At 39.8% G+C, this 25,599-nt stretch overlaps 1 protein-coding gene across 3 annotated transcripts in view; it reads right to left on the bottom strand.

Moving 5' to 3' along the window:
- Positions 1-299: 299 nt before the first annotated feature.
- The window catches only part of APLF (aprataxin and PNKP like factor), a 1,047,939-nt gene continuing 1,022,639 nt past the window's right edge, over positions 300-25,599 (bottom strand). For 2 of the 3 annotated variants that reach the window (XM_053712114.1, XM_053712116.1), the window contains one exon: positions 300-1,957. In XM_053712114.1, the coding sequence (XP_053568089.1) occupies positions 1,776-1,957 (182 nt within the window). In that variant the 3' untranslated portion in view covers positions 300-1,775. The remainder of the gene's footprint in view (positions 1,958-25,599) is intronic. The other variant, XM_053712115.1, reaches the window with a different exon arrangement.

The raw sequence follows: 25,599 nt of genomic DNA, 5'->3' as shown, positions 1-25,599 counted from the left end.
GAGCAAAAGTTTGCTCTACGATCACTTTTTTTGCGGTTAACGCCGGGTTTGTAAAAACCCGTAATACCAGCGCTGTCTAAGTGAGCGGTGAGCATAAACTGTTCGTTAGCGCCGCATAGCCTCTAACGCAAAGCTCATAATCTAGGTGTTAGTGTCTTTCTGAATTGGTTTATTTATAATAATACTATACAATTAGCTTTAGTAATGTTGAGTGTACATGAGTCAGGATGTTAGAGACAAAACAGCTGTACAAACTTACTTGCTACTAAATAATATGAAATGAACAGTGCAAAAACAAATAACTTATAGCCATTTATTTATTGAAATACTATCGTAAAATTGTCCATAAAGTACTGAGATATATTATGTTGCCAACATCACACAGTTAGACTGTCATGGAGTCTTTTTAATAAATGATACTTTATATTTATACATAGGTTTACTAAATAATAGCACCTAATGGGCATGAAAAGTAAACCTCAACTTACTCTGCTTTGCCATATATATGTTTGAAATAAAGCTACTGAAAAAAATAATGTATGTGTACTGCCCATCAAATTTCACACAGTCATTTATAAACATACATTTAATTAATCTGACATAATTGTTTCATCTTTAAAATATATATATATAAAACATTTTATACAAACATGCAGCTTAAAATGAATGTAAATTTGAGCTTATTAGCTCAAGTCATACGATAGAATTTAAAAAATGAATGAGACTTTCCTTCATCAAATGTGTAGTATATACTTATCTTCTGAGATTTTTAAAGGGAGTCTGTGATTCAGACAGAGCATAACATTTTAAGCAACTTTCTAATTTACTCCTATTATCAAATTTTCTTCATTCTCTTGGTATCTTTATTTGAAATGGAATGTAAGTTCAGATGCCGGCCCATTTTTAGTGAACAACCTGGGTTGTCCTTGCTGATTGGTGGATAAATTAATCCACCAATAAAAAAGTGCTGTCCATAGCTCTGAACCAAAAACTTAGATGCCTTCTTTTTCAAATAAAGATAGCAAGAGAACGAAGAAAAATTGGTAATAGGAGTAAATTAGAAAGTTGCCCTCAATTCCCCCTGTATTTGTCTGTAAAATTTTGTCTTTTATCGTATTGCTTCTCCATTGTACTATTATCCTTGTACCCATGGGCAGCGCTGCGGAATCTGTTGGCGCTTTATAAATAAAGAATAATAATAATAATAATATATACTACACATTTAATGAATGAAAGTCTCATTCATTTTTTAAATGATATCGTATGACTTGAGCTAATATTCTCGTTTACATTCACTTTAAAGATTTTGTATGTTTCTATAAAAGCAACTTTTCTATTTTTTCATCGTTTTCTTTGTGTAAAATTGCTCTTATAATGTATTTGGTTAAAGGTTTACCCCTGACAGACATTACCATTCTCTTTTAAATGAGTTTACATTTTTTAAAGAAAGAAGAATAGTGACTAATTTAAAATAGAGAAATATGCACTCAAATGCAAATTTGCTGAACACAAACAGCTTTAAATGAAATCTAAAGGATTTTAAACCACACTACACAAATTGTATTGTATTAAATTATATCAGATCATAACTAAATAAAACATAAAATCTAAAATATCTTAAGTAACGTCTACCCTATATTTCCATTTAATAAATCATTTTACATTTATAGAAAAAAATATTTGTATTACAATGCCAAGAGCAAATCATTAAATTTCATTAAAATATTTTTTGTATGTGTTATAAAAGGGAGTTTAATGTTGTACAGATCTGCATGTTAGTGTTTCCCTTTTACAAATCGTTTTGATTCCTTTAAAAGCAGGTTAATATCTTCAGAGTCTTTTTCTTCTGAATCAGGCACCCAGTCTGAATCTTCATCAGTGAAATCAAAATCCTCCTCCTCATCATCTATGAAGCTATCATCCAGGTCATATTCATTAGGTTCCTCATCGCTTTTACCTGCAAAGAGAGTAAATAATAAACTAATACTACTGAAATTCCATGTCCAAAATGTGAGTGGTAAAACTGTTTGTACTCTAATTATTGGCTAAGCATTGTATTAACATTATCTTGAGATTTAAAATGATCTAGGTGATATATTAAAGAGAAAAATAAAACAAAAACTGTTCATTTCATTAAAGGGACATTATACACACATTTTCTCTTTGCATAAATGTTTTGCAGATGATCTATTTATATAGCCCATAAAGGTTTTTTTTTTTTAAATGTATAGTTTTGCTTATTTTTAAATATCATTGCTCTGATTTTCAGACTCCAAACCAAGCCCCAAAGTTTTAGGAGAATACCGTCAGCTACCTACTCCAGCTTGCTCCTGTTGTTGCAAAGGGTCTTTTCATATGCAAAAGAAGGGGGATTTGGGGAGTGTCTTATTTCCAACTTGCAGTGGGGCTTTCTAGCTAACTTTTCAACAGAGTTAAACAGAGCTTCTAAGTAAGTTTTTAAACAGTTTTATACTGGATTTTAATTGTCAGTATCTGTGTATTTTATTCTTTATAGTGGTGTCTATTACATGCAGTTATATGAAAATTGGTGTATACTGTCCCTTTAAACCTAACTTTAAATACACTGGGGTCTGTTCCAATTTATTAGAAAAGTCATGTGAAGTGGTTTGCTCTTCTTTATACCAGTCCATCAGAAAACACTTTCATGCTGTTGACTAAAAGAGAGCTAAAATGCCTATTATAAATCATGCAAAAAGCACTACAGGTAACAGGACACCACTGCAGCCACAGCACCATGCAATCAATAGCTAGAACTACAAATCCCATGATCCATTATGACCCCTTGTGGTGACATTTTATCACTGGAATATAAAAATATAGCTCACAGATTTTATCCCTGGCAATTCACCTAGCTGGTATCGGCCAAAATGTGGTTATTAAAAATGTATATCTAGATCTTTAAATTTAAACCACTAAATATATATAATTCTATGTAAAAAAACACTAAAACTTTACAACTAAGTTAAGTGAAATAAACACTGTAAAAGGGTCTCCATTGTTTACGAAGATTTTATTAGGAATCAATATATGTTAATTAGAGGAATATATTTACAGATATATATATATACATATATTTTACAGCAAAACAGTCCAAATAATTATTACAGGGCAACCAGCTACCACAACACCAATTTGTGCAACACTGCTAAAATAATCACACAATATCATCCAAGGAATATACTTATCCAAATTCTCCAATGCGTCCAACATCAGCCATCTTTTCAGCAGGAACAAGATAAGAAGAGAGATAGGTTTTGGTCTACCAGTTTTTTTTTATACCCCAATTCAATAGGGAGTGATTTATCAAATGCCATTCAAAGGCTATTGGGAGTATCCTGCTTAGACAGAGACTAGGCCAATGCCTAAGTCTATAAGTTTACATATGTTTGAAAAATAATTAACTACTTGAATATTCAATTTTAAAACCAACTATGTGAATTGCCAGGGATAAAATCTGTGAGCTATATATATTTATATTCCAGTGATAAAATGTCACCACACCCCTGCTTCAAATGTTGCTACTTAACTACCCACTATACTCAAAACTAGCTGTATGCAGCCCTTTATGCTATAGGTTTGGCTAATAGTTTTCAAAGATATGAAATAGGGAAACATACTTTTTTGAATTGTCAATAATTCAAAATACTCAACCAATTAACTTCAAATTTTTAGAATTTACATTCACTGAGGGCACCCATAAAAGTGCCACATTTCACCAAAGTTGTTCTTACAATCAGAGGCTAAAACATTTGATATATATATATATAAAGAATGAAGATCACAGTCTGGACATACTCTCTAAAATGTTTGTCGCCCCTGCCCTATAACAACAATAGTATAGGGTAAAATGCTAAATGTAAGCAATGAGCATCTGTTTAAAGCATACCAATTCATTTAAATAGTAAATAAAAGGGGCACAAAAGCAGTGTAGGCTCCTCCATAGAAACAGTAAAGGCAGCGCCCCATGCGTTCTTGGGCAACAAAAAATTAAAAAAATACATAAATAAATAGTTATTGTAAGGTGGGGCAGTATTTTCAGGAGGGGGAGTGGGAATAAGTTAAAATATTAATAAAAATGCCTATAAACAAATAAAATATAGAAAATACTGTAAAAATCTAAGGGCATTTTTTGAAATGTCTTCTGTCTGAGAGTGCTTCACACATCCTCAGTTTGTCCCTATAGCATTTCTGATGTCAGCTATTCAGTCTCTATATGGGCGTTTAAACACAGACATCCTTAAGAAAAAAGAAAAGGGCTCATAACCTCCTACTGGCTAACAGCATAGGGGGTGAGGTCACATGTGACACGCTGAGCACACTGATTGGTTGCACAGCTGTGCGCTACGGGGCATCAGACAAATGATGAGTGCTATTGCTATTAGTGTTTAGTCTGTGAGTACAGGATGCAGCTCCTCAGACACGTGCTGCTCCTATCGTCCACCCTCATGTGCACAGGTCATGGCCAAAGTGCTGTTTTTGTGGTTCCCCATACTTACAGGAGAGCCTAGCTCAGCTGCCTTTCACGTGCCCATTTCAACCCCCTTGTGTATAGCTGGCGCGGGAGCCTGGCAACAGCTATTGCATATTGTTAGTATTAAAGACAGCCCAGAGGCGCCACTAGCAAGGTGAGATAGAGAATACCATTTTTAACAAAATTACAGTTTACTTCTGCAATCTAATATGCTTCATTCTTTAGCTATACTTTGTTGAAGAAATAGCAATGCACATGGGTGAGTCAATCACACAAGGCATCTATGTATGGCAACCAATCAGCAGCTACTGAGCCTATTTAGATATGATTTTAAACAAATGATATTAAGAGAATGAAGCAATTAATTTGCATGCTCTTTCTAAATCATGAAAGTTAGAAAATCTCACCAAGTTATAAGGCATTAGTGAGCAATACATGGATGCAATTGCATAAGCGCAGCCTTAATTGAATTGAACAGCCCCAGATAATAGGTTGTTAAAATGTCAGTGATCACTGATTGTACCAGTTATTTCCAGTGTATATGCAGCATTTCATCCACTGTAGCATTATGCTTGATACATAGGTATGCTGCATTCTTAAAGGCATATGAAACCCCAACATTCTCTTTTTTGATTCAGACAGAGCATACCATTTTAAAAAAGTTTCCAATTTAATTCTATTATGAAATTTGCTTTGTTCCCATTATATTTTTTTGTTGAAGAGAAACCTAGGTAGGCATCTGAAGCACTACATGGCAGAAAATACTGCTGCCATCATATAGTGTTCCAGAAATGGGCCGGCTCCTAAGCATACGTACCTGCTTTTCAACAAGAGATACAAAGAGAACAAAGAAAATCTGATAATAGTAAATTTGAAACATTTTGGATTTCAAATCCCTTTAATATTCATATCACTACAATTTAGAGGCAGAATTTAGAAAAAACAGAATTTATGTTTACCTGATAAATTACTTTCTCCAACGGTGTGTCCGGTCCACGGCGTCATCCTTACTTGTGGGATATTCTCTTCCCCAACAGGAAATGGCAAAGAGCCCAGCAAAGCTGGTCACATGATCCCTCCTAGGCTCCGCCTACCCCAGTCATTCGACCGACGTTAAGGAGGAATATTTGCATAGGAGAAACCATATGGTACCGTGGTGACTGTAGTTAAAGAAAATAAATTATCAGACCTGATTAAAAAAACCAGGGCGGGCCGTGGACCGGACACACCGTTGGAGAAAGTAATTTATCAGGTAAACATAAATTCTGTTTTCTCCAACATAGGTGTGTCCGGTCCACGGCGTCATCCTTACTTGTGGGAACCAATACCAAAGCTTTAGGACACGGATGAAGGGAGGGAGCAAATCAGGTCACCTAAATGGAAGGCACCACGGCTTGCAAAACCTTTCTCCCAAAAATAGCCTCAGAAGAAGCAAAAGTATCAAACTTGTAAAATTTGGTAAAAGTGTGCAGTGAAGACCAAGTCGCTGCCCTACATATCTGATCAACAGAAGCCTCGTTCTTGAAGGCCCATGTGGAAGCCACAGCCCTAGTGGAATGAGCCGTGATTCTTTCGGGAGGCTGCCGTCCGGCAGTCTCGTAAGCCAATCTGATGATGCTTTTAATCCAAAAAGAGAGAGAGGTAGAAGTTGCTTTTTGACCTCTCCTTTTACCGGAATAAACAACAAACAAGGAAGATGTTTGTCTAAAATCCTTTGTAGCATCTAAATAGAATTTTAGAGCGCGAACAACATCCAAATTGTGCAACAAACGTTCCTTCTTTGAAACTGGTTTCGGACACAGAGAAGGTACGATAATCTCCTGGTTAATGTTTTTGTTAGAAACAACTTTTGGAAGAAAACCAGGTTTAGTACGTAAAACCACCTTATCTGCATGGAACACCAGATAAGGAGGAGAACACTGCAGAGCAGATAATTCTGAAACTCTTCTAGCAGAAGAAATTGCAACTAAAAACAAAACTTTCCAAGATAATAACTTAATATCAACGGAATGTAAGGGTTCAAACGGAACCCCCTGAAGAACTGAAAGAACTAAGTTGAGACTCCAAGGAGGAGTCAAAGGTTTGTAAACAGGCTTAATTCTAACCAGAGCCTGAACAAAGGCTTGAAATCTGTCCCTTCAGGGAACTAGCAGATAATCCTTTTTCCAATCCTTCTTGAAGGAAGGATAGAATCTTAGGAATCTTAACCTTGTCCCAAGGGAATCCTTTAGATTCACACCAACAGATATATTTTTTCCAAATTTTGTGGTAAATCTTTCTAGTTACAGGCTTTCTGGCCTGAACAAGAGTATCGATAACAGAATCTGAGAACCCTCGCTTCGATAAGATCAAGCGTTCAATCTCCAAGCAGTCAGCTGGAGTGAAACCAGATTCGGATGTTCGAACGGACCCTGAACAAGAAGGTCTCGTCTCAAAGGTAGCTTCCAAGGTGGAGCCGATGACATATTCACCAGATCTGCATACCAAGTCCTGCGTGGCCACGCAGGAGCTATCAAGATCACCGACGCCCTCTCCTGATTGATCCTGGCTACCAGCCTGGGGATGAGAGGAAACGGCGGGAACACATAAGCTAGTTTGAAGGTCCAAGGTGCTACTAGTGCATCCACTAGAGCCGCCTTGGGATCCCTGGATCTGGACCCGTAGCAAGGAACTTTGAAGTTCTGACGAGAGGCCATCAGATCCATGTCTGGAATGCCCCACAGCTGAGTGACTTGGGCAAAGATTTCCGGATGGAGTTCCCACTCCCCCGGATGCAATGTCTGACGACTCAGAAAATCCGCTTCCCAATTTTCCACTCCTGGGATGTGGATAGCAGACAGGTGGCAGGAGTGAGACTCCGCCCATAGAATGATTTTGGTCACTTCTTCCATCGCTAGGGAACTCCTTGTTCCCCCCTGATGGTTGATGTACGCAACAGTTGTCATGTTGTCTGATTGAAACCGTATGAACTTGGCCCTCGCTAGCTGAGGCCAAGCCTTGAGAGCATTGAATATCGCTCTCAGTTCCAGAATATTTATCGGTAGAAGAGATTCTTCCCGAGACCAAAGACCCTGAGCTTTCAGGGATCCCCAGACCGCGCCCCAGCCCATCAGACTGGCGTTGGTCGTGACGATGACCCACTCCGGTCTGCGGAATGTCATCCCTTGTGACAGGTTGTCCAGGGACAGCCACCAACGGAGTGAGTCTCTGGTCCTCTGATTTACTTGTATCTTCGGAGACAAGTCTGTATAGTCCCCATTCCACTGACTGAGCATGCACAGTTGTAATGGTCTTAGATGAATGCGCGCAAAAGGAACTATGTCCATTGCCGCTACCATCAAACCGATCACTTCCATGCACTGCGCTATGGAAGGAAGAGGAACGGAATGAAGTATCCGACAAGAGTCTAGAAGTTTTGTTTTTCTGGCCTCTGTCAGAAAAATCCTCATTTCTAAGGAGTCTATTATTGTTCCCAAGAAGGGAACCCTTGTTGACGGAGATAGAGAACTCTTTTCCACGTTCACTTTCCATCCGTGAGATCTGAGAAAGGCCAGGACAATGTCCGTGTGAGCCTTTGCTTGAGGAAGGGACGACGCTTGAATCAGAATGTCGTCCAAGTAAGGTACTACAGCAATGCCCCTTGGTCTTAGCACAGCTAGAAGGGACCCTAGTACCTTTGTGAAAATCCTTGGAGCAGTGGCTAATCCGAAAGGAAGCGCCACGAACTGGTAATGCTTGTCCAGGAATGCGAACCTTAGGAACCGATGATGTTCCTTGTGGATAGGAATATGTAGATACGCATCCTTTAAATCCACTGTGGTCATGAATTGACCTTCCTGGATGGAAGGAAGAATAGTTCGAATGGTTTCCATCTTGAACGATGGAACCTTGAGAAACTTGTTTAAGATCTTGAGATCTAAGATTGGTCTGAACGTTCCCTCTTTTTTGGGAACTATGAACAGATTGGAGTAGAACCCCATCCCTTGTTCTCTTAATGGAACAGGATGAATCACTCCCATTTTTAACAGGTCTTCTACACAATGTAAGAATGCCTGTCTTTTTATGTGGTCTGAAGACAACTGAGACCTGTGGAACCTCCCCCTTGGGGGAAGCCCCTTGAATTCCAGAAGATAACCTTGGGAGACTATTTCTAGCGCCCAAGGATCCAGAACATCTCTTGCCCAAGCCTGAGCGAAGAGAGAGAGTCTGCCCCCCACCAGATCCGGTCCCGGATCGGGGGCCAACATTTCATGCTGTCTTGGTAGCAGTGGCAGGTTTCTTGGCCTGCTTTCCCTTGTTCCAGCCTTGCATTGGTCTCCAAGCTGGCTTGGCTTGAGAAGTTTTACCCTCTTGCTTAGAGGACGTAGCACTTTGGGCTGGTCCATTTCTACGAAAGGGACGAAAATTAGGTTTATTTTTTGCCTTGAAAGGCCGATCCTGAGGAAGGGCGTGGCCCTTACCCCCAGTGATATCAGAGATAATCTCTTTCAAGTCAGGGCCAAACAGCGTTTTCCCCTTGAAAGGAATGTTAAGTAGCTTGTTCTTGGAAGACGCATCAGCTGACCAAGATTTCAACCAAAGCGCTCTGCGCGCCACAATAGCAAACCCAGAATTCTTAGCCGCTAACCTAGCCAATTGCAAAGTGGCGTCTAGGGTGAAAGAATTAGCCAATTTGAGAGCATTGATTCTGTCCATAATCTCCTCATAAGGAGGAGAATCACTATCGACCGCCTTTATCAGCTCATCGAACCAGAAACATGCGGCTGTAGCTACAGGGACAATGCATGAAATTGGTTGTAGAAGGTAACCCTGCTGAACAAACATCTTTTTAAGTAAACCTTCTAATTTTTTATCCATAGGATCTTTGAAAGCACAACTATCCTCTATGGGTATAGTGGTGCGTTTGTTTAAAGTGGAAACCGCTCCCTCGACCTTGGGGACTGTCTGCCATAAGTCCTTTCTGGGGTCGACCATAGGAAACAATTTTTTAAATATGGGGGGAGGGACGAAAGGAATACCGGGCCTTTCCCATTCTTTATTAACAATGTCCGCCACCCGCTTGGGTATAGGAAAAGCTTCTGGGAGCCCCGGGACCTCTAGGAACTTGTCCATTTTACATAGTTTCTCTGGGATGACCAACTTGTCACAATCATCCAGAGTGGATAATACCTCCTTAAGCAGAATGCGGAGATGTTCCAACTTAAATTTAAACGTAATCACATCAGGTTCAGCTTGTTGAGAAATGTTCCCTGAATCAGTAATTTCTCCCTCAGACAAAACCTCCCTGGCCCCATCAGACTGGGTTAGGGGCCCTTCAGAACCATTATTATCAGCGTCGTCATGCTCTTCAGTATCTAAAACAGAGCAGTCGCGCTTACGCTGATAAGTGTTCATTTTGGCTAAAATGTTTTTGACAGAATTATCCATTACAGCCGTTAATTGTTGCATAGTAAGGAGTATTGGCGCGCTAGATGTACTAGGGGCCTCCTGAGTGGGCAAGACTCGTGTAGACGAAGGAGGGAATGATGCAGTACCATGCTTACTCCCCTCACTTGAGGAATCATCTTGGGCATCATTGTCATTGTCACATAAATCACATTTATTTAAATGAATAGGAATTCTGGCTTCCCCACATTCAGAACACAGTCTATCTGGTAGTTCAGACATGTTAAACAGGCATAAACTTGATAACAAAGTACAAAAAACGTTTTAAAATAAAACCGTTACTGTCACTTTAAATTTTAAACTGAACACACTTTATTACTGCAATTGCGAAAAAACATGAAGGAATTGTTCAAAATTCACCAAATTTTCACCACAGTGTCTTAAAGCCTTAAAAGTATTGCACACCAAATTTGGAAGCTTTAACCCTTAAAATAACGGAACCGGAGCCGTTTTTAACTTTAACCCCTTTACAGTCCCTGGTATCTGCTTTGCTGAGACCCAACCAAGCCCAAAGGGGAATACGATACCAAATGACGCCTTCAGAAAGTCTTTTCTAAGTATCAGAGCTCCTCTCACATGCGACTGCATGTCATGCCTCTCAAAAACAAGTGCGCAACACCGGCGCGAAAATGAGGCTCTGCCTATGATTTGGGAAAGCCCCTAAAGAATAAGGTGTCTAAAACAGTGCCTGCCGATATTATTATATCAAAATACCCAGAATAAATGATTCCTCAAGGCTAAATATGTGTTAATAATGAATCGATTTAGCCCAGAAAAAGTCTACAGTCTTAATAAGCCCTTGTGAAGCCCTTATTTACGATCTTAATAAACATGGCTTACCGGATCCCATAGGGAAAATGACAGCTTCCAGCATTACATCGTCTTGTTAGAATGTGTCATACCTCAAGCAGCAAGAGACTGCTCACTGTTCCCCCAACTGAAGTTAATTGCTCTCAACAGTCCTGTGTGGAACAGCCATGGATTTTAGTGACGGTTGCTAAAATCATTTTCCTCATACAAACAGAAATCTTCATCTCTTTTCTGTTTCTGAGTAAATAGTACATACCAGCACTATTTCAAAATAACAAACTCTTGATTGAATAATAAAAACTACAGTTAAACACTAAAAAACTCTAAGCCATCTCCGTGGAGATGTTGCCTGTACAACGGCAAAGAGAATGACTGGGGTAGGCGGAGCCTAGGAGGGATCATGTGACCAGCTTTGCTGGGCTCTTTGCCATTTCCTGTTGGGGAAGAGAATATCCCACAAGTAAGGATGACGCCGTGGACCGGACACACCTATGTTGGAGAAATATTGTTGTGAATTATTTTTAATAAAAGCTTTTGTGTGCCACTAAGAATTATTCAAGACTATTGAAGGATTGTATACTACATTGCCCATATATGCAGTGACAGCAAGAGATGGGCAGTGTAGTATACAATCCTTCAGTATGCAAAATTGTAGTAATATGGAGCCATCTGAGGGCGGGGCTTTATTTCAAGGGGTGGGGTCTAGCACCCCAACATCTTCAAAATTCATCAGACACCACTGCACAAAAGTCATATTTGAAAAGTATGCATTTCAAATATATTTAGACATGCATTTGTAATACACTAATACTAATAATATGCATAAATGTTTTATTAAAAGTTTTTTTCTGCTATCATTATAATGTTTTAACATTAAAACTACCTTGCATGACATCATAAGCCCCTACAAACAAATTGGCAGAGGGTCATGGTAAAAATGCTTCCATTGCATTTCATGTTTAAAAAGAATATTTTCAAACACGTATGTTTACGACTCTTTTTAGCAAAAAAAGAAAGAAAAGAAAACCCCCACAGAATTATATACTAATGACTGACGTTAAAAGCTTATACAGAATTAATACGGTACAAAGGATTACCATAACAACATATTAACCAGTAGGTTTCACAGTGCTAATAACCCCAAAGGAATAGCAAAATACAAATGTATTCTATCAATTACAAGTAATAACGATAAACAGCTGTTCTGAGCAAAGTGGCTCGAAGGCCTTAAATATATTTTTTAAAGTATTATTTTAAAGCAGAATTCTCACATAGGGAATTTGTGCTTGTTAAATTTCTATTTTATTGATCAGATAAAAGAAGATGCAATAACAGTTTAATAAATGATCATATATTATAAAGTGTATATATATATATATATATATATATATATATATATATATATATATATATATATATACACACACACGTGTGTGTATGCAACAAGGAGTTTAAAAAGAAATATAGAAAAATTACAAAACAGAGTGTACAATTTAAAAAAATAAATTACTTTCCAACTTTTGCCTAGTATCAAATTTGCCTCTTTAAGTTGGTATCTTTTGTGTACACCTAGCGCATTTCCATAAGAATATACAGAGGTATACTCAGTAATGTGCATGTGTCTTGAGCACCATATACATATTATTTTTACAAACATTGGGTATGGTTCCATTGAGTCATTAAAGTGATATAAAACAGTATGAACTAACATAAGTTTCTAAATAAATATTGCAGCCAAAGCTTACCTGCAAAATGGTTTCTGTTTTAACCCCCATTAATCCCTTTAATTCAGGTATAGGGGCCGATTTTCAAATGCCGGGCGGACATCACTGGTGAAATGCTTGTGCAGTTTCATAAGCAAAATGAATGATACTCTTCAACCAAAAAGAAAGAGAAGTAGCCGTAGCTTTCTGTCCCTTACATTTTCCAGAGAAAACCACAAACAAGGCAGAAGACTGATGAAAATCCTTAGTCGCCTGTAAGTAAAATTTTAGAGCACGTAACTTGTCTAGATGGTGCAGAAGCCGTTCCTTCTGAGAAGAAAGTTTAGGACACAATGAAGGAACAACAATCTCCTGATTAATGTTCCGGGTCAGAAACTACTTTAGGAAGAAAACCTAACTTTGTACATAAAACTACCTTATCCGAATGAAAAATAAGGTAAGGTGACCCATACTTTAATGCTCTGACACTCTACGAGCAGATGAAATAGCCATGAGAAACAAAACTTTCCAAGATAACAACTTAATATCTAAGGAAAGCATGGGCTCAAACGGAGCCTCTTGAAGAACTATAAGAATTAAATTAAGACTCCAGGGAGGAGTAACTGGTTTGAACACAGGCCTGATCCTGACGAAGGCCTGACAAAACGATTGCACACCTGGAATGTCTGCCAGACGTTTATGTAACAAAATAGACAAGGCAGAAATTTGACCCTTTAGGGAACTAGCCGATAATAATTTCTCCAAACCTTCTTGGAGAAATGACAGAATTCTAGGAATCCTAACTCTGCTCCAAGAGTAGCCCTTGGATTCACACCAATATAGATATTTACGCCATATCTTGTGGTAAATCTTTCTAGTCACAGGTTTACGAGCCTGAATCATGGTCTCAATGACCGAATCTGAAAATCCAGATTCAGAGAAACTAGATTTGGATGAAGAAAGGGCCCTTGAAGTAGAAGGTCCTTCCTAAACGGAAGTCTCCAAGGTGGAAGAGATGACATTTCCACCAGGTCTGCATACCAAATCCTGCGAGGCCAAGCCTGTGCAATGAGTTTCACCAATGCCCTCTCCTGCTTGATTTGAGCAATGACCCGAGGAAGAAGAGCGAACGGAGGAAATAGGTATGCAAGACTGAAATTCCAAGGTACTGCCAGGGCGTCTATCAATACCGCCTGAGGGTCCCTTGACCTCGATCCGTACCTCAGAAGGTTGGTATTCTGTCGAGATGCCATGAGATCCAATTCCGCCTGGAGTTCCCACTCCCCCGGGTGAAAGGTCTGTCTGTTCAGGAAGTCCGCCTCCCAGTTGTCCACCCCTGGGATGTGGATCGCCGACAGACAGCAAGAGTGGGTCTCCACCCACCGAATTATCTTGGCTACCACTTCCTTGCTCTAACATAGGCAAAAAGAATGACTGGGGTGGGAGGGAAGGGAGGTGATATTTAACATCTTTGCTGTGGTGCTCTTTGCCTCCTCATGCTGGGCAGGAGTGATATTCCCAATAGTAATTAGATGATCAGTGGACTCATCGTGTCATTAGAGAGAAAGTTACATTTAATGTCTGCACTCCTTACCTGTGGCTGAAATCCTGCAATAAAAATATCTTAGTTGTATTGCTAATAAAGGTTGAGGTTCTTTTTAAGGTTAAATATCAACAATGTCACCTGCAACAATGTTTCTGCCACTACACTTCTGCTGTTTAATGTAAATGTTACTTATATTACAAATAAAATTACAATATGGAAACAAAACCCCTTGATCTGTTGTGTTTAATAAGTAATGCAAAAAAAAGTGCCACACTTCCTCTGTGTGTGTTTGTGAATGTGTACCCTGTATACTCCACCCATGCTTTGGAAGATTTACTTCTGTATTTTTGGGAGCACTGCTCAAGAGTGTAATCAATTACTGTGTTTTGTAACTTGTTTATTTTCTAGGGAAACCATATCTAGCTTCTAGCTAGAGATCCCTCACAGGTGCACTTAGCTTACAATATCAAACGCAAGCATGGAAGGCTGACATTAAGACCCAATGGTGGAGTGTTCTTGGTAAGATGCTATAGATTGTCATCTCTTGGCCAATAGTTATATCAATTATTGAAATACAAATAAGTATACAAGAAAGAATTTAAAAAAAAATAATAATAAATGGAGAGTGAAAAATGACCTATTCCTTAGTTGGTTTCAATACACATAACGCAAATAGAGAGTTTGTATCCAAAACTGCACAAGTCCCAACTGTCATGATCACTTCAATTATGGGTCATCAGTAATAATAATACAATAATATTGTCCAAATAAATTATGCTCCAAATTGCTTCTCAACTGCTGTTTTTAGAGGTAACTATGAAGATACAATGTGATTTGGTACTCACCAGACCCTACCTCCTTATGCGGTAAGGGTAAAGGCACTGTCTGTGAGGGGCAAAGATTCACTTCCCATTGGGTATCTTTTTATCAGTGTGCCTCTTTAGCAGGTAGGTTACCTTTTGTATGATATTTCCAAAACTCAAGAGCCCTTAAAACCTGTCCCACCTTACTGGAAACCAGTCTGACGTAGAGCCAAGCCAGAAAAGAAGGCAGGAAAAGAAAATAAGAGCAATACAAAAAAAGAGCATGGAAAAAAAGATGTGCATAGTTGAAATGTCACCAGAAAAAAACAATCATTTATAGAAAATAACGTGTTGGGGGCTCGTGGACTCTCACCAACATGAAAGAAATTGATTTATCAGATAAGCATAAATTATATTTTCTTTCATCAAGGTGGTGCAAGTCCACAATCCATTATTCCTGGGAACTAATACCCAAGCTGTGGAGTCCACCCAGACATACTATTCCATTTAGATTGGATAATTAGTTGATTTTTTTTTAAATTATTCTTTATTTTTATTTTTTTATATTTTTTTTCTAATGCAGAAAAAATGTTTAATGCCCAGAAACAGATTACTGAAGCTCAAAAGAAACAAGACTTTCCAGGACAAAAACAGTACACATTATGCAGAAGTATTAACCTGCAAAATTTTCAAAACCAAATTAATCACTGTCTTAATCTGGACTAAGGGGCCGATTTATCAAGGGCCGAATGGCCCCTGTTTCTGCGCGAGCCTTCCGCCGGAAACAGAAGTTAATGCTCCTTAACTAGTCCACTGCCTCTGAGGCTTCGGACATCAATCCGCCCGATCCTATACGATCAGGTTGATTGACACCCCCTGCTAGCGGCCGACTGGCCGCTAATCTGCAGGGGGTGGCATTGCACAAGCAGTTCACCAGAACTGCTTGTGCAATGTTAAATGCAGACAGCGTATGCTGTAGGCATTCAGCAATGTCTGTCGGACACAATCGGCTGAGCGGATCATGCCGGATAGACACTTGGTAAATCGGCCCCTAAGACCTGAACAAAATTCTAAATATCAGGAAACTCAGCAATCTTCTTAGAAAGAGCAGAGATTTGACCTTTTAACCCCTTAATGTCACTGGTTATTAATGGTTTGTTTGGTTGTAATAGTGCAGGGGTTAAGGAGCTAGCAGATTAACACTTTTACAAACAATCCTGAAGAATTTTAGGAATTCTTAAAAAGTACCAACTGAACCCATGTTTGATACACCAGGGAATAAAAGCCTTCCAAACCTTGTGATACATTTTCCTCATCACAGTTTTACGTGCATGAACCAAAGTTTCAAAGACAGAATCTGAAAAACCTCTTTGCCTTAAAACTAAGCATTCAATCTCCAAGCCATCCAGCTTACATATTTTAAATCCTGATGAAAAATGGACCTTGAGACAGAAGGTTGTGACACAGAGGAAGAGGCCATGGATAACAACTGAATATGTGCAAAAAAGTCATGCAAGGCCAGGCTGGAGCAATCAGGATTACTGATCAGACCTCCTGCTTCATTCTGGCTATTACTATAAAAATAACAAGAGGAGGAAATATGTAAGCCAGACTAAACAACACATTATCTAGTAGAGCATCCACAAACTCTGCCTGAGGATCCCTGGACCTCACAATGTATCTGGGGAGCTAGTTGTTCAAACAAAAAGCCATCAGATCTACTTCTGAAAGACCCCACAGGTCTACAATCTGACTGAAGACTTCCAGGTGAAGTGACCTTTCCCCTGGATGAAGAAATTGTTGACTGAAAAAAGTCTGCTTCCCAATTGCTCACCCCTGGAATATGTACAGCAAAAATGAAACAGGAATTACTCTCTGCCCAAGTCAGAATTCAGAAAAACTCCATCAATCGCCAGGGAACTGCGAGTTTCCCCTTGATGATTGATGTAAGCCACTGCTGTTACACTGTCTGACTGAAAACGCAGATCAAGGTTTCCTTTCAAGAAAGGCCAGAACTGAAGGGCCCTGAAAATTGCACAGAGTTACAAAATATTTATGTGCAACTTCGCCTCCTGAAGTAACCAAACTACCTTTGCTCTCTGGGACCCCCAGGCTACACCCCAACCTGAAAGACTTGCATCTGTTGATATAACTGTCTAATTTGAGTGTACAAAGTGGTCAATGTAAACAAGTCTCAAGACATGTTTCTGAGAGCCAATAGCTCTGGTGATAAGCGGCTCACAGTTCAACAGATTCCAGTACAACTTAACAGTGGTCAAAGTAAGCAAGTCTCCCTTTCAACTGGAAAAGAAGCCTTCTAGCTGCGGGTTTGACAAGTTGAGTGGCAGTAAGAAAGTCATTACTAAGAAAGGCAAAATAAGAATACAATGCTGCCCTGGGCTATGAGCACCACCACTAGAAGAATGTATTATAGACTGATAATTCAAAATTTTAAATCTTCGGTCCATCATGCAGCTGTTTTTGTACAGAATTGAGTAGTTGAAAGGATGGTTCCTCATTGTGTGACACCAACTATCAAATATGGAGAAAGAAGTGTGTTGGTCTGGTGCTTTTTTGCTGAATCCAGAATCTGAGATTTGCACAGCTGATCCAAAAGGAATACCACAGCACTGTGCAGTGCTTTTTTATATATGCCTAGATAGTCAGGGTTTCATTCAAAACCAAGATAATGACCAAAAACATACCTCCCTTCCAGAAAAGAACAAGAAGATAAGATTTAAATCATGAAGGCCATCTCAGTCTCCAGACTTGGAGATGGTTTGGGATGAACTGTACAAAATGGTGAAAAGCAAACAAGCTACATTTGTGGGAACTTCTGCAACAGTGTTGGGAAGAACTTTCCAAACAATATTTGATTTCCATTGCAGGAAAAATGCAAAATTGTGTGTTTGGATGTAATAATTGCAAAAGGTGGCTACTTCGACGATTCAAAAATTTAGATTAAATTTTTTTAAACATAAAGATTAATTTAATTCATTTTTACCAAAGTACACTACTACATTAAAATGCGAAAAATTTCAATTGTAAAAAAACGAGGCGTTTAAAACCTATGAGCGGTAGTGTCTGTGTGTGGGAGAAATAAGAAATAGTGTTGTTCAGCAGCATTATTTGCTGTCCAGAGGCACAATGCAAGTTCCTCCCTGCACAGCCTGCAGCATGTGAAACTCCTAAATGTCCAGGAAAACATGGCTGAGGTGTCATCCCTAGTTAGAGCATGCCATTTTAAGGCTGACCCCAGACTGGGTGTTTAACCCCTACAAAGGGGGTTAGCGCATGTCATTTTATGTTTAACTATAAAGGCCCTTTAAGTGATTTATCTTTTCTTTTTGATTATAACATTTCTGAGAGTGCTCCTATGTTTGATTTTTGAGATGCATAATCACAAGTCTTAAATAAACCCTGTAGTGTAATTTAATATTAATGATTATTCCTAAGAGTTACACTTTTTTTCTGAGTGAAGCACTGTTACTTTGGGATTAGCGAGAAAAATAAATCACTGTTTACATTCCTTCAAACTCAATTACTGAAATATTCAAGTGGTGTCTACTGAATGCTGAAAATGGCTCAAAGGCAAACAATTACTTGTATAAAGGTCATCACTGTTCTCTGCCATTAAGTAACATGATACAGATAGAACAGCTTCAAGGGATGAACAGACCCCTTGCTGAAAAGCACAAGAAAAACTGTTTGCAAGGTCATTGCCAGATAATACAGTTACTACTACTGTATTTTTCTCAGCACCAACGAACCAGTATTACAATATTGTACCTGAGATATTAGATCAATAATGCACCTGCTGCTGCCTGGAAAGTTAGTTGATTTGTGGTTGCATCATATTAGTTCAAGTCTCATTCATCGAATTATAATTTAGGATATCATGATTTAAATAAACCATCGTTTTGCAAACAAAGCATGTCCATAACCTATAAAATGAATAAAAATCTTGCTAACGTTGGTATGCTGCTTAGCCCTTTTTTGCAAGCGCTTGTGATGCTATTCCAATGTATTCAAGAAGCCCCATTAAAAATAGTAAAAGCTCTAAAATTACTCAAACAATATAACAAGAATATCAAGTAAAATACACAAGAAATTAACCCCCCCCCAAAAAAAAAAACAATAAAAAAAACAGGCTTTTCAACAATGCTTTCAAATAGATTATCAGCTATCATTGTTTTCAGTAAAAGCCTTTATTTCCCACAAACACTTGCAAATTTTTAAAACACTGCCTGCTCAGAAAGGCAAGGGGGGGGGGGGGGGGCTTGTGACTCAAATTGCATAGTTGCTAAAGCTATACAAGCCACTTACGGCAATCTAAGCAGGCAAGTCATTACAAAGCAGGGTGCAAAGCCGTATATGTACAATCCTTACAGAGTAAAAGCTATTCCCTGAAACAGTGATAGCCTTGAAAATAAACATTTTCTTTAAAACACGTGCATTGCAAAAATTCTTCTATTGAAACTGAAATGGCCTTGTGTTTTTGGGTGTCGCTTTAACATCTTTTAAAAGTCCAAACAATTGTAATTATAATTAAATGGACAGTATACTTTAAAATCGTTTTTGTTTAAAAAACAGAATTTATGCTTACCTGATAAATTACTTTCTCCAACGGTGTGTCCGGTCCACGGCGTCATCCTTACTTGTGGGATATCTCTTCCCCACAGGAAAATGGCAAAGAGTCCCAGCAAAGCTGGCCATATAGTCCCTCCTAGGCTCCGCCCACCCCAGTCATTCGACCGACGGACAGGAGGAAAAATATAGGAGAAACCATATGGTACCGTGGTGACTGTAGTTAGAGAAAATAATTCATCAGACCTGATTAAAAAAACCAGGGCGGGCCGTGGACCGGACACACCGTTGGAGAAAGTAATTTATCAGGTAAGCATAAATTCTGTTTTCTCCAACATTGGTGTGTCCGGTCCACGGCGTCATCCTTACTTGTGGGAACCAATACCAAAGCTTTAGGACACGGATGAAGGGAGGGAGCAAATCAGGTTACCTAAACGGAAGGCACCACGGCTTGCAAAACCTTTCTCCCAAAAATAGCCTCCGAAGAAGGCAAAAGTATCAAATTTGTAAAATTTGGCAAAAGTGTGCAGTGAAGACCAAGTCGCTGCCTTACATATCTGGTCAACAGAAGCCTCGTTCTTGAAGGCCCATGTGGAAGCCACAGCCCTAGTGGAGTGAGCTTGATTCTTTCAGGAGGCTGCCGTCTGGCAGTCTCATAAGCCAATCGGATGATGCATTTAAGCCAAAAGGAAAGAGAGGTAGAAGTCGCTTTTTGACCTCTCCTTTTACCAGAATAAACAACAAACAAAGAAGATGTTTTGTCTGAAATCTTTTGTAGCCTCTAAATAGAATTTTAGAGCACGGGACTACGTCCAAATTGTGTAACAAACGTTCCTTCTTTGAAACTTGGATTCGGACACAAAGAAGGTACAACTATCTCCTGGTTAATATTTTTGTTAGAAACAACCTTTGGAAGAACACCAGGCTTAGTACACAAAACCACCTTATCTGCATGGAACACCAGATAGGGCGGAGAACACTGCAGAGCAGATAACTCAGAAACTCTTCTAGAAGAAGAAATAGCAACCAAAAACAAAACTTTCCAAGATAGTAACTTAATATCTATGGAAATGTAAAGGTTCAAAACGGAACCCCTTGAAGAACTGAAATAACTAGATTTAGACTCCAGGGAGGAGTCAAAGGTCTGTAAACAGGCTTGATCCTGACCAGAGCCTGAACAAATGCTTGAACATCTGGCACAGCTGCCAGTCTTTTGTGTAGTAAGACAGATAAAGCAGAGATCTGTCCCTTTAGAGAACTTGCAGATAATCCTTTCTCCAAACCTTCTTGTAGAAAGGAGAGAATCCTAGGAATTTTTATCTTATTCCATGGGAATCCTTTGGATTCACACCAACAGATATATCTTTTCCATATCTTATGGTAAATCTTTCTAGTTACCGGTTTTCTGGCCTGAACCAGAGTATCTATCACGGAATCTGAAAACCCACGCTTCGATAGAATCAAGCGTTCAATCTCCAAGCCGTCAGCTGGAGGGAAACCAGATTTGGATGTTCGAATGGACCCTGAACAAGAAGGTCCTGTCTCAAAGGTAGCTTCCATGGTGGAACCGATGACATATTCACCAGGTCTGCATACCAAGTCCTGCGTGGCCACGCAGGAGCTATCAAGATCACTGAGGCCCTCTCCTGATTGATCCTGGCTACCAGCCTGGGAATGAGAGGAAACGGTGGAAATACATAAGCTAGGTTGAAAGTCCAAGGGGCTACTAGTGCATCTACTAGAGTCGCCTTGGGATCCCTGGATCTGGACCCGTAGCAAGGAACCTTGAAGTTCTGACGAGACGCCATCAGATCCATGTCTGGAATGCCCCATAATTGAGTTATCTGGGCAAAGATCTCCGGGTGGAGTTCCGACTCCCCCGGATGGAATGTCTGACGACTCAGATAATCCGCCTCCCAGTTTTCCACACCTGGGATGTGGATCGCAGACAGGTGGCAGGAGTGATCCTCTGCCCATTGAATTATTTTGGTCACTTCTTTCATCGCCAGGGAACTCCTTGTTCCCCCCTGATGATTGATATACGCAACGGTCGTCATGTTGTCTGATTGGAATCTTATGAATCTGGCCTTTGCTAGTTGAGGCCAAGTCCTGAGAGCATTGAATATCGCTCTCAGTTCCAGAATGTTTATCGGGAGAAGAGACTCTTGACAGGGACGACGCTTGTATTAGAATGTCGTCCAAGTAAGGTACTACTGCAATGCCCCTCGGTCTTAGAACCGCTAGAAGGGACCCTAGTACCCTTTGTGAAAATCCTTGGAGCAGTGGCTAACCCGAATGGGAGGGCCACAAACTGGTAATGCTTGTCCAGAAAAGCGAACCTTAGGAACTGATGATGTTCTTTGTGGATAGGAATATGTAGGTACGCATCCTTTAGATCCACGGTAGTCATAAATTGACTTTCCTGGATAGTGGGTAGAATCGTTCGAATGGTTTCCATCTTGAACGATGGTACCCTGAGAAATTTGTTTAGGATCTTCAAATCCAAAATTGGTCTGAAAGTTCCCTCTTTTTTGGGAACTACGAACAGATTGGAATAAAATCCCATTCCTTGTTCCTTTATTGGAACTGGGTGTATCACTCCCATCATTAACAGGTCTTCTACACAATGTAAGAATGCCTGTCTCTTTATTTGGTTTGAGGATAAGTGAGACATGTGGAACCTTCCCCTTGGGGGTAGTTCCTGAATTCCAGGAGATAACCCTGAGAAACTATTTCTAGCGCCCAGGGATCCCTGAACATCTCTTGCCCAAGCCTGAGCAAAGAGAGAGAGTCTGCCCCCCACTAGATCCGGTCCCGGATCGGGGGCTACTTCCTTCATGCTGTTTTGTTTGCAGCAGCAGGCTTCTTGGCCTGCTTACCCTTGTTCCAGCCTTGCATCGGTTTCCCAGGCTGGTTTGGGTTGTGAGGCATTACCCTCTTTGCTTAGAGGATGCAGAATTAGAGGCCGGTCCGTTCCTGAAATTGCGAAAGGAACGAAAATTAGACTTATTCTTGGCCTTGAAAGGCCTATCATCTTGTGGAAGGGCGTGGCCCTTTCCCCCAGTGATGTCTGAAATAATCCTCTTTCAATTCTGGTCAAATAGAGTTTTACCTTTGAAAGGGATGTTAAGCAATTTTGTCTTGGATGACACATCCGCTGACCAAGACTTTAGCCAAAGCGCTCTGCGCGCCACGATAGCAAAACCCTGAATTTTTCGCCGCTAATCTAGCTAATTGCAAAGCGGCATCTAAAATAAAAGAGTTAGCCAACTTAAGTGCGTGAACTCTGTCCATAACCTCCTCATATGAGTCTCTCTACTAAGCGAGTTTTCTAGTTCCTCGAACCAGAACCACGCTGCTGTAGTGACAGGAACAATGCACGAAATGGGTTTGTAGAAGGTAACCTTGCTGTAACAAAAATCTTTTAAGCAAGCCCTCCAATTTTTTATCCATAGGATCTTTGAAAGCACAACTATCCTCGATAGGAATAGTAGTGCGTTTGTTTAGAGTAGAAACTGCCCCCTCTCGACCTTAGGGACTGTCTGCCATAAGTCCTTTCTTGGGGTCGACCATAGGGAAATATTTCTTAAATATAGGGGGGGGGAACAAATGGTATGCGGGCTTTTCCCACTCCTTATTCACTATGTCCGCCACCCGCTTGGGTATAGGAAAAGCGTCGGGGTGCACCGGAACCTCTAGGAACTTGTCCATCTTGCATAATTTCTCTGGAATGACCAAGTTGTCACAATCATCCAGAGTAGATAACACCTCATTAAGCAGTGCGCGGAGGATGTTCTAATTTAAATTAAATGTCACAACATCATGTTCAGCTTGTTGGAGAAATTTTTCCTGAATCTGAAATTTCTCCCCATCTGACAAAACCTCCCTCATGGCCCCTTCAGATTGGTGTGAGGGTATGACAGAACAATTATCATCAGCGCCCTCCTGCTCTTCAGTGTTTAAAACAGAGCAATCGCGCTTTCTCTGATAAGTAGGCATTTTGGATAAAATATTTGCTATGGAGTTATCCATTACAGCCGTTAATTGTTGCATGGTAATAAGCATTGGCGCGCTAGATGTACTAGGGGCCTCCTGTGTGGGCAAAACTGGTGTAGACACAGTAGGAGATGATGTAGTATCATGTTTACTCCCCTCATCTGAGGAATCATCTTGGGCAATTTCATTATCTGTGGCAGTACTGTCCTTACTTTGTTTGGACGCTATGGCACAATTATCACATAAATTTAAATGGGGAGACACATTGGCTTTCATACATACAGAACATAGCTTATCCGAAGGCACAGACATGTTAAACAGGCTTAAACTTGTCAACAAAGCACAAAAAACGTTTTAAAACAAAACCGTTACTGTCTCTTTAAATTTTAAACAGAAAACACTTTATTACTGAATATGTGAAAAAGTATGAAGAAATTGTTCAAAAATTACCAAAATTTCACCACAGTGTCTTAAAGCATTAAGAGTATTGCACACCAAATTTCAGAGCTTTAACCCTTAAAATAACGGAACCGGAGCCGTTTACAAATTTAAAACCCCTATACAGTCCCCAGCTATAGCCTTTGCTGAGACCCAACCAAGCCCAGAGGGGAATACGATACCATTGACGCCTTCTAGAAACTTTCCCAGCAAATTTCAGATCCTCACACATGCATCTGCATGCCCTGCTCTCAAAAAACAACTGCGCAGTAATGGCGCGAAAATGAGGCTCAGCCTATAACTAGGAAGGCCCCCTGACTGGGAAAAGGTGTCTAACATAGTGCCTTGCCGTTTTAATAAACGTTTCCCAAGTTTATTAATTGTGAATTGTCAGCATAAATATGAATAAAATGCCCACATAAAGCAATTTGTCTACCAGTTTTATAGCCCATATTAAGCCCGTTATTCTGTTTGTTTGTCTAAGAAAATGGCTTACCGGTCCCCATGAGGGGAAATGACAGCCTTCCAGCATTACATGGTCTTGTTAGAAATATGGTTAGTCATACCTTAAGCAGAAAAGTCTGCCTAACTGTTTCCCCCAACTGAAGTTACTTCATCTCAACAGTCCTATGTGGAAACAGCAATCGATTTTAGTTACTGTCTGCTAAAATCATCTTCCTCTCACAAATGAGAAAATCTTCATCCTTTTCTGTTTCAGAGTAAATAGTACATACCAGCACTATTTTAAAATAACAAACACTTGATAGAAGAATAAAAACTACATTTAAACACTAAAAAACTCTTAATCCATCTCCGTGGAGATGTTGCCTGTGCAACGGCAAAGGAGAATGACTGGGGTGGGGGGCGGAGCCTAGGAGGGACTATATGGGCCAGCTTTGCCTGGGACTCTTTGCCATTTCCAGTTGGGGAAGAGATATCCACAAGTAAGGGATGACGCCTTGGACCGGACCCACCAATGTTGGAGGAAAGATAGATAGCCCCTTTATTACCCAATCCCTAGTGCACTATCCATTGAGCTATAGTGAAAGCTCCAACAAATGGTGAGTAGTCCATATTGTTACAAAACACACTACTTCCTCAAAGTTGCCATTACAGAATCACACTATGTTGCAATTTTCTGTGTTCCTTTTTTTATGGGATCTCACTGAGGAATGCTAACAAGCTGAAAAACTCATCCAGAGGACACAGACAAATCCTTTATTCAGAACTTTATTTGGTTTCCCTTTTATGATTTTTTGTTATCACATTTATTTCACATTACCCAATCCCTAGTTTTACATAACTACACTGTTATATTAACTCATACTTTTTACCACTATGATTACTTGTATCTTCTCTTCCTATCTGACTAAACCGTACATTTAGTAGTAGCCTTCTCCGGAGCATCCTCTGCCCCCCTTATCACTTCTGTTTGGGTACCTCAAGGCTCTGTCCTCGGGTCCCCTTCCTTTTCAATCTACACGTCATCATTAGGTTCCCTTAATAAAGTCCTGTGGGTTTCAATATCATTTGTATGCCGATGACACTCAAATCTACCTCTCTGCACCAGACCTACCTCCTTCCTTACTAACCATGTCACTAACTGTCTTTCTCATATCTCATCTTGGAAGTCCTCTCACTACCTTAAGCTAAATCTCTCCTCTCCAAAACTGAACTAATTTTTTCCCCCTTCTTCCACTGTCTCTACCCCCAAATTTTCTATAACTGTTGATAATTCCATCATCTACCACTCACCTTGCATGCCCAATGCCTTGGGGT

The sequence above is a fragment of the Bombina bombina genome, chromosome 4, assembly GCF_027579735.1.
Source record: "Bombina bombina isolate aBomBom1 chromosome 4, aBomBom1.pri, whole genome shotgun sequence".
In the NCBI taxonomy this organism is placed as follows: Eukaryota; Metazoa; Chordata; class Amphibia; order Anura; family Bombinatoridae; genus Bombina; species Bombina bombina.
Note: the sequence above shows the minus strand (reverse complement) of the source record. Positions and strands in the feature narration are given on the sequence as shown.